The 12,617-nt window shown below is 48.2% G+C and overlaps 1 protein-coding gene across 3 annotated transcripts in view; it reads left to right on the top strand.

Annotated features, from left to right (window-relative positions):
* LOC144595065 (cohesin subunit SA-2) overlaps window positions 1–12,617 on the top strand; it is a 107,433-nt gene that overhangs the window by 52,792 nt on the left and 42,024 nt on the right. For all 3 annotated transcript variants that reach the window (XM_078402069.1, XM_078402067.1, XM_078402068.1), the window contains exons 16-20: window positions 987–1,104; window positions 2,876–2,979; window positions 4,135–4,227; window positions 7,184–7,279; window positions 9,532–9,735. In XM_078402069.1, coding sequence (XP_078258195.1) covers window positions 987–1,104; window positions 2,876–2,979; window positions 4,135–4,227; window positions 7,184–7,279; window positions 9,532–9,735 — 615 coding nt within the window. The remainder of the gene's footprint in view (window positions 1–986; window positions 1,105–2,875; window positions 2,980–4,134; window positions 4,228–7,183; window positions 7,280–9,531; window positions 9,736–12,617) is intronic.

The raw sequence follows: 12,617 nt of genomic DNA, 5'->3' as shown, positions 1-12,617 counted from the left end.
GGATTTACAGTCTGGATATATCACGGTATTAAATATCAGATTGGGGGAAAAGGTTGACCTTAGTTCATACTGGCGAAACACAGGCAAGTGGGACTAGTGTAGATGGGGAATAATGGTCGGCAATGGCATGTTGGGCCGAAGAGCCTGTTTCTGTGCTGTATGACTCTTAGACTTGGCAGGGTGCATCAGGAACATAGGATGACTGAATGTGGAAATTAATAGACAATAGACAGTAGTTGCAGGAGTAGGCCATTCGGCCCTTCGAGCCAGCACTGCCGTTCACCGTGATCATGGCTGATCATCCACAATCAGTGCCCCATTCCTGCCTTCTCCCCATATCCCTTGACTCCGCTATCATTAAGAGCTCTATCTAACTCTCTTGAAAGCATCCAGAGAATTGGCCTCCACTGCCTTCTGAGGCAGAGAATTTCACAGCTTCACAACTCTCTGAGTGAAAAAGTTTTTCCTCATCTCCATTCTAAATGGCCTACCCCTTATTCTTAAACTGTGGCCCCTGGTTCGGGACTCCACCAACATCGGGAACATATTTCCTGCCTCTAGCGTGTCCAATCCCTTAATCATGTATGTTTCAATAAGATCCCCTCTCATCCTTCTAAATTCCAGAGTATACAAGCCCAGTCTTTCAAAGTACGCCAGTCCCGCCATTCCGGGAATTAACCTCGTGAACCTACGCTGCACGCCCTCAATAGCACACACCAATCACATTAGACACTGAGCAACCCACAAAAGGAGATAGATTCAGAGACTGTGTCACAGAAGCAAAGGGAGTTAGGGAAGGGATGTCACTGAGAAAGGGGTGGGAGAATGGCCACCTAGTGATAGAATGGGACGTGTTGTCTATAGATGGGGGTCTGACCACCATCTATCACCTCTCGTCACCCCTACAACAACCCATCCACTTTAAGGCGGTGTTTCCCGTGTGATTACCAGACCACATATTCTTTCTTGCCGTTTGTGCTCTTCAGGGATGTACACACTCAGCCTACCTCGTTGACAGCCTCTGGGACTCGTCGGCATTTCTACTGAAGGATTGGGAGTCCATGACGGCTCTACTGCTGCAAGATGGTGGCCCAGAAGAGGAAGGTAAGGGAGTTGTTCGAACCTAAAAACATAGAAGAGTACAGCACAAGAACAGGCCCATTAGCCCATAGTGTCAGTGCCAAACGATGTCAAGAACTTCTCTTATCTGTCCGTGCCAAATCCATATCTCTCCATTCCTCTGCATATCTATTTAATCACAAAATGCTGGAGTAACTCAGCAGGTCAGGCAGCATCTCGGGAGAGAAGGAATGGGTGACGTTTCGGGTCGAGACCCTTCTTCAGACTGATGTCAGGGGGGCGGGACAAAGGAAGGATATATAACAGTATAACAGTATAACAGTATAACAACACTTTATTGTCATTCGGTATAAATACCGAACGAAATTTCAGCAGTCACAAGACACAGCAAAAAAGAAAAGAACACAGGACACACGACCCCAACACCAACATCCATCACAGTGACTCCAAACACCCCCTCACTGTGATGGAAGGCAACAAAACTTCCCCTCTCTTCCCCCCGCACCCACGGACAGGCAGCTCGACCCCTACCGAGGCAAACGACACGCACAGCCCCCGCAAGAGGATGGAAGGCCCCGCTGCCGAGCCGCCCCGGGCACCGAAACGTCCCGTGGCCGAGCCGCGCTGGCGATGTTAAGTCCAGCGGCCAAGCCGCACCGGGCACTGAAACGTCCCGCGGCCGAGCCGCGCTGGCGATGTTAAGTCCAGCGGCCAAGCCGCGCCGGGCACTGAAACGTCCCGCGGCCGAGCCGCACCGGGCACTGAAACGTCCCACGGCCGAGCCGCGCTGGCGATGTTAAGTCCAGCGGCCAAGCCGCGCCGGGCACTGAAACGTCCCGCGGCCGAGCCGCGCTGGCGATGTTAAGTCCAGCGGCCAAGCCGCGCCGGGCACTGAAACGTCCCGCGGCCGCACCAGGCGATGTTAAGTCCAGCGGCCGAGCCGCGCCGGGCGATGGAAGGCCCCGCGGGCGAGCTGCGCCCCGGGGAAGCGACCTAATAAAAGAAAGGTTTCCCCCCGCCCCACCCTACCCCCCCCCACACCCCACACCCCCACCACACATACACAGCCAAAAACAGAAACAAAAACCATCCCAGCACCGACACAAACAAAAAAAAAAGAAAAAAAGACAACAGACTGCCAGAGAGCCGCAGCCGTTAGGCGCAGCCAACTCGTCCCATGAAAGAATAGGTGGAGACAGGAAGATGGAGGGAGATCTGGGAAGGGGGAGGGGAAGGGAGGGACAGAGGGACTATCTAATGGGACTGCATATCTATGTGCCTATCCAAAAGCCTCTTAAATGTCACCATCGTATCTGCCTCAAAAGGCCCTGCGGCAGTGAGTTCCAGCCACTCGCTACCCTCTGTGTAAAATAAAAAGTTTTCCTGCACATCTTCTTTAAACCTTGCACCTCTCACCTTAAGGCAATACCTTCCAGTATTTAATTTTTTCATCCCGAGAAAATAGGCTGTGACTGCTTTTTAGAGATACGTCGTCCAATCAGGCCCTTCAGCCCATCGAGTCCACGCCAGCCGGCCATCATCCCGCACACTGGCTCTATGTTACACACAAGGGACAAGAAGCCAATTTACCTACAAACCTGCACGTCTTTGGAATGTGGGAGGAAACCGGAGCACTCGGTCACGGGTAGAATGTAAAAACCCCGTACAGACAATACCCGTACACAGGACCAAACCCGGGTTTCTGGCTCTGTAAGGCAGCAACTCTACTGCTGCACCACTGTGCGACTGTCTATTGTTTCTCATAGATTTATATACAATGTATGTTGTTTTCCAGCTTTCACTGACTTGCAGAAGGCGGCTCTGGTTGAAATCATGCTGAGCTCAATACGACAGGCAGCAGAGGGCCTCCCGCCTGGAGGCAGGTGCTTTGGAAAGAAGGTTAGTTTCATTACTATACGTCTGCCAGAGTGAAGCCACACGCAGACTGGAAGAACCGCGCCTCTTATTCCGTTAGGGCAGCTTGCAGCCCAATGGGATCAACATTGAATTCTCCAATTTTAGGCATCAAAATGCCCAGTTTCCCCCCCCCCCTTGGCTTCCCTGTATACCACCCGTTTCGTCCACTAACATGCCCGTCGCCACTTTGCCCTTCCCCCTGTCCCCTTCCACCCATATCCATTCTCATTTAGGGGCGGCACAGTGGCACAGCGGTAGAGTTGCTGCCTCACAGCGCCAGAGACCCGGGTTCAATCCTGACGACGGGTGCTGTCGCTATGGAGTTTTGTACGTTCTCCCCGTGACCGCGTGGGTTTTCTCCCGGCGCTCCGGTTTCCTCCCACACTCCAAAGACGTAAAGGATTGTCGGCTAACTGGCTTCCATAAATTGGGAATTGTCCCTAGTGTGAAGGATAGTGCAACTGTACTGGGTGATCGCTGGTCGGTGAGCCGAAGGGCCTGCGTCCACACTGTATCTCCGAAGTCCATTCCTCTGCCATCATGCTTCACTCCTCTTTTCTCCTTGTATTACATCATTTTGTCTCCTTTTTATCTACAGCCTTTGTCCACCCATCTGCCAATCGAAATCCCTCTCATCTGTATCCACCTATCACTTGCCGGGCGTTATCCCGCCCTCACCACTTTTCCAGGTTTCTCTCCCCTACCATAATCAGTTAGAAGAACGGTCCTGACCCTGAAACGTCACTTATCCGTGTTCTCCAAAGATGCTGCCTGACCCGCTGGGTTGCTCCAGCACCCTGTCTGCACCTCTCTAACTCTAAACAATGTGCCTTTCCCTTATGCTTTTTAATTATTTGCTGCACTTATATGCTAACTTTTCTTGTGGTGTCTCATTCAGAAGAACGCTTGATATCCGAAGAAGGGTCTCGACCCGAAACGTCACCTATTCCTTTCCTCCAGAGATGCTGCCTGGCCCACTGAGTTACTCCATTGTTTTGTGTCTGTCTCCAGTGTAAACCAGCATCTGCTAGATCTCTCTGTAGTCCACTCGTCTGCAGTCTTTCTCCACTTTCAGGTAATACCTGCCAGCGCCGATACTTAATGTGGATCTGTGTTGCCTTCTGATCTGTATTTTAGGTTCCGATGGGAAAGGAGAGAAAGTCACATTTGGACGATCGGGCAAAGCTGACGGAACATTTCATTGTGGCACTTCCACAGCTGCTGGCCAAGGTTTGTTGTGGGACTCTGAACCTTAGTTTTTGTGTGTCGAGTTGTAGATGAGAATTATAGGTGGGGGGGCGCTCATGGTTTGGTTTAGTTTAGTTTAGCTTGGTTTGGTTTGGTTTAGTTTAGAGAGACAACATGGAAACAGGCCTTTCGGTCCACTTAGTCCAGGCCAAGGCAGCAATCACCCGTACGATACTTCTACCCTACACATTAGGGACAATTTACTGAAGCCAGTTAACTTACAAGCCTGCACATCTTTGAAATGTGGGAGGAAACCGGAGCTCCCAGAGAAAAGGCACGCAGATCACGGGGAGAATGTACAAACTCCATACGGACAAGCACCGGTAGTCAGGATTCAACACGGGTCTCAGGCCCTATTAGGCTGCAGCTCGACCACTGCGCCACCGTGCCGCTCAAGGTCGTGTCATAGCAGGGGAGAATGATAATGACGAATTAGTCAACTGCCGTAAGAAAATGCCTACAACAGTTTAGTTTAGTTTAGAGATTCAGCATGGAAACAGGCCCTTCAATCCACTGAGTCCATGCCAACCAGCAATCACCCATTAACCCGTCTGGCGGAAGAACCAGGGGCCACAGTCTAAGAATAATGGGGAGGCCGTTTAAAACTGAGGTGAGAAGAAACTTTTTCACCCAGAGAGTTTTGAATTTGTGGAATTCTCTGCCAGTTCACTGGAGGCCAATTCACTGGATGAATTTAAAAGAGAGTTAGATAGAGCTCTGGGGGCTACTGGAATCAAGGGATATGGGGAGAAGGCAGGCACAGCTTACTGATTGTGGATGATCAGCCATGATCACAATGAATGGCGGTGCTGGCTTGAAGGGCCGAATGGCCTCCTCCTACACCTATTTTCTATGTTTCTATGTTTCTATAATAATAATAATAATAATAATAAAAATCCTTTATTCGTCCCGCAACGGGGAAATTTGCAGGGTTACAGCAGCAAAGTGGATAGCAAAAATAAATAAGCATTCATTAAAAAAAAAAAAATAACGGTAATTATCTTTATTTACTGGGAGCAGTGCTGGTTGTGCAGTCTAACGGCAGCAGGCCGGGAGGACCTTTGATATCTCTCCTTCGTACACTTGGGGTGAAGAAGTCTGTCACTGAAGGAGCTGCTCAGCACAGTGACAGTGAACACCTGAATAATGTTTTTGTAAGGGGCATTTTCTTACGTGGATCTGCAGAGATCCCCGAAGGAGATTGTGAGTAAATGGCAGACCTCTTAATGTCTTATTCCATTCGTGTTCCGGCGCCAGGCTGGCTCCTGGCTTGTAGTCCCAGCTACTTCCTTGTAGGTCCAGAGAGGAGGACCGTCCTTTGAGCTCAGTGTCTTCAGGAAGTGGGGATTGCGGAAGTGGAAACAAGTTATCTGGAAAGAATGCAACCTTAGACCAGTGGAGAAACCAGAGACTGCGGGTGCTGGAATCTTGAGCAAGACACAAAGTGCTAGAGGAGGGTCATAGCGGGTCATACTGCATGGAAACAGGCCCTTCGGCCCAATTTGCCCAGGCCAACATGCTCCATCTGCACGAGTCCCACCTGCTCGTGCTTGGCCCATAATCGTCAAAATCTATCCCATCCCTGTACCTGCCTAAGTGTCTCTTAAAACGATATGACCTCCCTCAACTACCTCCTCCGGCAGCTCGTTCCACACACCCACCAATGGTTCAATGGTACTTTATTTTTCACATGTGCAACTGCAACAAGTACCATTGAACCATTGGTGGGTGTGTGTAACGAGCTGCCGGAGGAGGTAGTTGAGGTAGGTCATATCGTTTTAAGAGACACTTAGGCATTTTTGGTGCCATTCTTCAAAGTCCAAAATCTGGCCGGCCCACGCCCTTGAGGTACTGAAGCAGTTGCTGTGAACCGACGTCCCTCTCCTCCTGTCCAAGTGTCTTTCAAATGTTGGTAAATTAGGGACCCACCCTTGGTGTAAAAAAAGTTACCCTTCAGGTTCCCCTATTAAATCTATCCCCCCTCACCTTAAACTTATGTCCCAAAATGCTGGAGTAACTCAGCAGGTCAGGCAGCATCTCAGGAGAGAAGGAATGGGTGACGTTTCGGGTCGAGACCCTTCATCAGTCTGAAGAAGGGTATCGACCCGAAACATCACCCATTCCTTCTCTCCTGAGATGCTGCCTGACCTACTGAGTTACTCCAGCATTTTGTGAAATAAATACCTTCGATTTGTACCAGCATCTGCAGTTATTTTCTTACACTTCTTAAACTTATGTCCTCTGGTTTTCGATTCCCCTACTCTGGGCAAGAGACTCTGTGCATTTACCCAGTCAGGCAGGCAGTCAGGGAGGTTCTACTGCAGTTGTACAGGGCATTGGTACAACTGAGGAAAGACGTTCTTGCCTTAGAGGGAGTACAGAGAAGGTTCACCAGATTGATCCCTAGGATGGCGGGACTTTCATATGAAGAAAGACTGGATAGACTAGGCTTGTACTCGCTGGAATTTAGAAGACTGAGGGGGGATCTTATAGAAACATATAAAATTCTTAAGGGGTTGGAGAGGCCAGAACCAGGGGTCACAGCTTAAGAATAAGGGGGAAGTCTTTTAGGACCGAGATGAGAAAACATTTTTTCACACAGAGAGTGGTGAGTCTGGAATTCTCTGCCACAGAAGGTAGTTGAGGCCAGTTCATTGGCTATATTTAAGAGGGAGTTAGATGTGGCCCTTGTGGCTAAAGGGATCAGGGGGTATGGAGAGAAGGCAGGTACAGGTTACTGAGCTGGGTGATCAGCCATGATCATATTGAATGGCGGTGCAGGCTCGAAGTGCCGAATGGCCTACTCCTGCACCTATTTTCTATGTTTCTATGTATCTGTGGAGGGAAACAAACACAGTGACATTTTGGGTCGAGACCCTTCTTCAGATATGTGGAGTTGTTTCAGCCTGTTGCCAACTCAAATCTGATTATTTTGCAGTATTCCACCGATGGGGAGAAAGTAATTAAACTAAACCTTCTACAAATACCGCAGTATTTCGATCTGGAGGTTTACGGTACTTTGCGGCTGGAAGAGGTGAGCCAACACAGTTATTAGAGTCAGACTACACGGAAATAGTTCCTTCGGCCCATTGAGTCCACATCAACCAGAATGCACCCATTTTCACCAATCCCACACTAATCCATTTTATTATAAACTCATAGAGTCATTCAGCGTGGAAATAGGCTCTTCGGCCCACTGAATCCACACTGGTCATCAAACTATCATAGACAATAGACAATAGGTGCAGGAGGAGGCCATTCAGCCCTTCAAGCCAGCACCGCCATTCAATGTGATCATGGCTGATCATTCTCAATCAGTACCCCGTTCCTGCCTTCTCCCCATACCCCCTGACTCCGCTATCCTTAAGAGCTCTACCTAGCTCTCTCTTGAATGCATTCAGAGAATTAGCCTCCACTGCCTTCTGAGGCAGAGAATTCCACAGATTCACAACTCTCTGACTCATTCGTGTCAATCCTACACTACTTCCATTTTATTCTCTCTGCATTCCCGTCAATTTCCCCTAAATTATACCGTTCACCTACATACTCAGGGCGTGGCTAGTTAACTAATCTATCTGCATATCTTACGGATGTGGGAGGAAACGATATCACCTACTGACAGAAAACCACACGGTCATAGGCAGTACGTTCAGACTCCACACAGACAGCACCGGAGGCCTGGGTTGAATCCAGGTTGCCAGAGCTGTGAGGCAGCTGCTCTACCAGCTTACTACTGCATTGGTGTTTAGTTTAGTTATTAGATAGATACAGTGTGGAAATAGGCCCTTCGGCCCACCGAGTCCATGCCGACCAGCAACGGTCCATACACCAGTTCTATCCTACACACTGGGGACATTTTACAGAAGTCAAATGAACCTACAAACTCACACGTCTTTGGAATGTGGGAGGAAACCGGAGCACCCGGAGAAATTCCAAGCGGTCACGGGGAGAACGTGCAAACATTGCCCAGACAGCAGCCGAGGTCAGGACCGAACCCGGGTCTCTGGTGCCGTAAGGCAGCAATTCTACCGCTGTGCCACTGTGCCTATCCCCCCTTGTGTCTACTGGCCATTTGCAGGTGAGCGAAAACTTGGGTTTGGATGGCTGAAATCTTCCAGGAATTTACAGCCATTCACAATTCATGGCAATCCTTGTCACCTTGAGGGATCATTTACACATCAATAATGGCAAGTACTATTGTACTTACTGTTACTGTGGGAAGTTAATTTGGGCCAAGGGAACATGTGTAATTGGTTGTGGAAACAAATAACTGAGATGCTGGCTGATACACAAAAGGACACAAAGTGCTGGAGTAACTCCAGGCTTCGATAGAGTGCATGTGGAGAGGATGATTCCACTAGTGGGAGAGTCTAGGACTAGAGGTCATAGCCTCAGAATTAGATGTTCTTTTAGGAAGGAGATGAAGAGGAATTTCTTTAGTCAGAGGGTGGTGAATCTGCGGAATTCTTTGCCACAGAAGGCTGTGGAGGCCGGGGTCATTGGATATATTTAAGGCAGAGATAGATAGATAGAAATATAGAAACATAGAAAATAGGTGCAGAAGTAGGCCATTCGGCCCTTCGAGCCTGCACCGCCATTCAATATGATCATGGCTGATCATCCAGCTCAGTAGCCTGTACCTGCCTTCTCTCCATACCCCCTGATTCCTTTAGCCACAAGGGCCACATCTAACTCCCTCTTAAATATAGCCAATGAACTGGCCTCAACTACCTTCTGTGGCAGAGAATTCCACAGACTCACCACTCTCTGTGTGAAGAAATGTTTTCTCATCTCGGTCCTAAAAGACTTCCCCCTTATCCTTAAGCTGTGACCCCTGGTTCTGGACTTCCCCAACATCGGGAACAATCTTCCCGCATCTAGCCTCTCCAACCCCTTAAGAATTTTATATGTTTCAATAAGATCCCCCCTCAGTCTTCTAAATTCCAGCGAGTATAAGCCTATTGATTAGTACGAATGTCAGGGGTTATGGGGAGAAGGCAGGAGAATGGGGTTAGGAGGGAGAAATAGATCAGCCATGATTGAATGGCGGAGGAGACGATGGGCCGAATGGCCGAATTCTGCTCCGATCTCTAATGAAATCAGCAGGCCCGGCAGCATCCATGGAGAACATGGATAGGTGACGTTTCGTGTCAGACTGAAACATCATCTATCCATGTTCTCCAGGGATGCAGCCTGTCCTGTTGAGTTACTCCAGCACTTTGTGTCCTTCAGTGTAAGTGGTTGTTTTTTAATTTCACTGAACCTTTGTCCTTTGGGAAACGACAGCATTTGGACACCCTCCTGAAGCAGATAAAGGAGATAGTGGTGCAGGAGGCGGGCTCTGAGGTTTTGGAGTTCTGTTCGAAGGCATATCTGTTCCTCAGTAAGGAAGAGCTGGCTGCTCATGAACAAGTAGAACTTGCAAAAAGCCAACTGTTCGACCAGCTCGTGGGAAAGTTCAACCAGCTGCTGACAGACTTTCTTCACAAGGTATGGCCTTTATATTTTACCAAATAACGATTTGCATTTATTTATCATCTAATGAAACATGTTCCCAATGTTGGGGGGAGTCCAGAACCAGGGGCCACAGTTTAAGAATAAGGGGGAGGCCATTTTGAATGGAGATGAGGAAAAACGTTTTCACTCAGAGAGTTGTGAATCTGTGGAATTCTCTGCCTCAGAAGGCAGTGGAGGCCAATTCTCTGGATGCTTTCAAGAGAGAGTTAGATAGAGCTCATAATGATAGTGGAGTCAGGGGGTATTGGGAGAGGGCAGGAACGGGGTACTGATTGTGGATGGTCAGCCATGATCACATTGAATGATGGCGCCGGCTCGAAGGGCCGAATGGCCTACCCCTGCACCTATTGTGTATTGTCTATTGCCTATTAAAACCATTCTTTCAATGGAGATTGAGTTGGGAAACATGGTCGAGTGATGCATACTGGTCGACAACTTTAGTTTAGATTAGTTTAGAGATACAGCGCGGAAACAGGCCCTTCGGCCCACCGAGTCTGTGACGACCAGCGATCCCCGCACACTAACAATATCCTGCACACACTAGGGATAATTTACAATTATACCAAGCCCATTAACGTACAAACCTGTGCGTCTTTGGAGTGTAGGAGGAAACCGGAGAAAACCCACGCAGGTTATGGGGAGAACATTTAATAATAATAATAATAATAATGCATTACATTTATATAGCGCTTTTCTAGAACCTCAAAGACGCTTTACATATTAGATAAAACATAAAGATAAATAAATAAACGAACAGAAAAGGAAGAATAAGGTGGAGCGACGGTCAATGATTGAAGGCAGTGTTGAACAGGTGGGACTTCAGTAATGTTTTGAATGTGGTGAGTGAGGAGGAGTCTCTGACGGTTTGAGGTCCAGAGGGTGGGAGCAGCGATGGAGAAAGCCCTGTCCCCCCAGGATCTGAGTTTGGTCCGGATGGGGGGGGACAGGAGGTTAGCAGCAGCAGAGCGGAGGGTGCAGGTGGGAGTGTGTCTGTGGAGGAGGTCAGTCAGGTAGGATGGGGCCAGGTTATGGAGGGCTTTGTAGGTCATGAGGAAGGATTTTGTACTGGATTCTCTGGGGGATGGGGAGCCAGTGGAGCTTGTAGAGGACGGGGGTGATATGGTCACGGATCGTGGAGTGGGTGAGTAGACGGGCAGCGGAGTTCTGGATGTATTGGAGTTTATTGATGATTTTTGAGGGTGAACCATAGAGGAAGGAGGCTGTTACAGTAGTCCAGACGGGAGGTGATGAAGGCGTGGATGAGGGTTTCTGCAGCTGTGGAGGAGAGGGATGGACGGAGACGGGCGATGTTTTTGAGGTGGAAGAAGGCTGTCTTGGTGATGTGTTTAGTGTGTTTGTCAAAGGAGAGGGTTTGATCAAAGATGATGCCAAAGATTTAAGCTCCGTATGCACAGCACCCGGGGTCAGGATCGTACCCAGGTCTCTGGTGCTGTAAGGCAGCAACTCGACCGCTATGCCACTGTACGACCCCTAACAAAAACTTTGTTTTTCTCGGTGTTGGAATGTCTCAACTTTATTGTTATGATGACATCAGGGCGCTAACCACAGAAGCCGATCTGCAATCACATATTACAATCGCTCCACACTTTTAAATCTCTACTCCTACAGCACCATTTCTTAATCTGAACACTGTGAATGGCTCGATTGTAAATATGTATTGTCTTTCCGCTGACTGACCAGCGTACAACAAAAGTACCTGGAGTACTGTGTGCAGTTTTGGTCTCCAAATTTGAGGAAGGATATTCTTGCTATTGAGGGCGTGCAGCGTAGGTTTACTAGGTTAATTCCCAGAATGGCGGGACTATCATATGTTGAAAGACTGGAGCGACTAGGCTTGTATACACTGGAATTTAGAAGGATGAGAGGAGATCTTATCGAAACGTATAAGATTATTAAGGGGTTGGACACGTTAGAGGCAGGAAACATGTTCCCAATGTTGGGGGAGTCCAGAACAAGGGGCCACAGTTTAAGAATAAGGGGTAGGCCATTTAGAACTGAGATGAGGAAAAACTTTTTCAGTCAGAGAGTTGTGAATCTGTGGAATTCTCTGCCTCAGAAGGCAGTGGGGGCCAATTCTCTGGGTGCTTTCAAGAGAGAGTTAGATAGAGCTCATAATGATAGTGGAGTCAGGGGGTATGGGGAGAGGGCAGGAACAGGGTACTGATTGTGGATGGTCACATATTACAATCGCTCCACACTTTTAAATCTCTACTCCAACAGCACCATTTCTTAATCTGTACACTGTGAATGGCTCGATTGTAAATATGTATTGTCTTTCAGCTGACTGACCAGCGCACAACAAAAGCTTCTCACTGTACCTCGGTGCACGTGACAATAAACTGAACTGAGCTGATCTCAAACACAAATGCTGGATTAACTGGGCAGGTCAGGCAGCATCTGTGGAGGACATGGATAGTGGACATCTTGGGTCAGAACCTTTCTTCAGACTGATTGGAGTAAGGTGGAGAGAAAGCTGGAAAAACATTGGGGTTGTGGGGGGAAGGTGGAACAACACCTGAAGGCATAATTTTATATTTTATAGCTCTTGTATAACTGAGAAATTATTTACATGATTAAACATAGAACATAGAAAAACATGGAAATATAAGTGCAGGAGTAGGCCATTCGGCCCTTCGAGCCAGCACCGCCATTCAATATGATCATGGCTGATTATCTAAAATCAGTCCCCCGTTCCTGCCTTCTCCCCATATCCCTTGATTCCTTTATTGTTTATTGTACATATATTTGAAGTATTATTGTGTTAACGGGCTCGTAAATCTGCAGCAAGTAGGAATTTCACTGTTCCGTTCCCAGTAATTTTTACAATTAATCTC

The sequence above is a fragment of the Rhinoraja longicauda genome, chromosome 7 (genome assembly GCF_053455715.1).
Source record: "Rhinoraja longicauda isolate Sanriku21f chromosome 7, sRhiLon1.1, whole genome shotgun sequence".
In the NCBI taxonomy this organism is placed as follows: Eukaryota; Metazoa; Chordata; class Chondrichthyes; order Rajiformes; family Arhynchobatidae; genus Rhinoraja; species Rhinoraja longicauda.
Note: the sequence above shows the minus strand (reverse complement) of the source record. Positions and strands in the feature narration are given on the sequence as shown.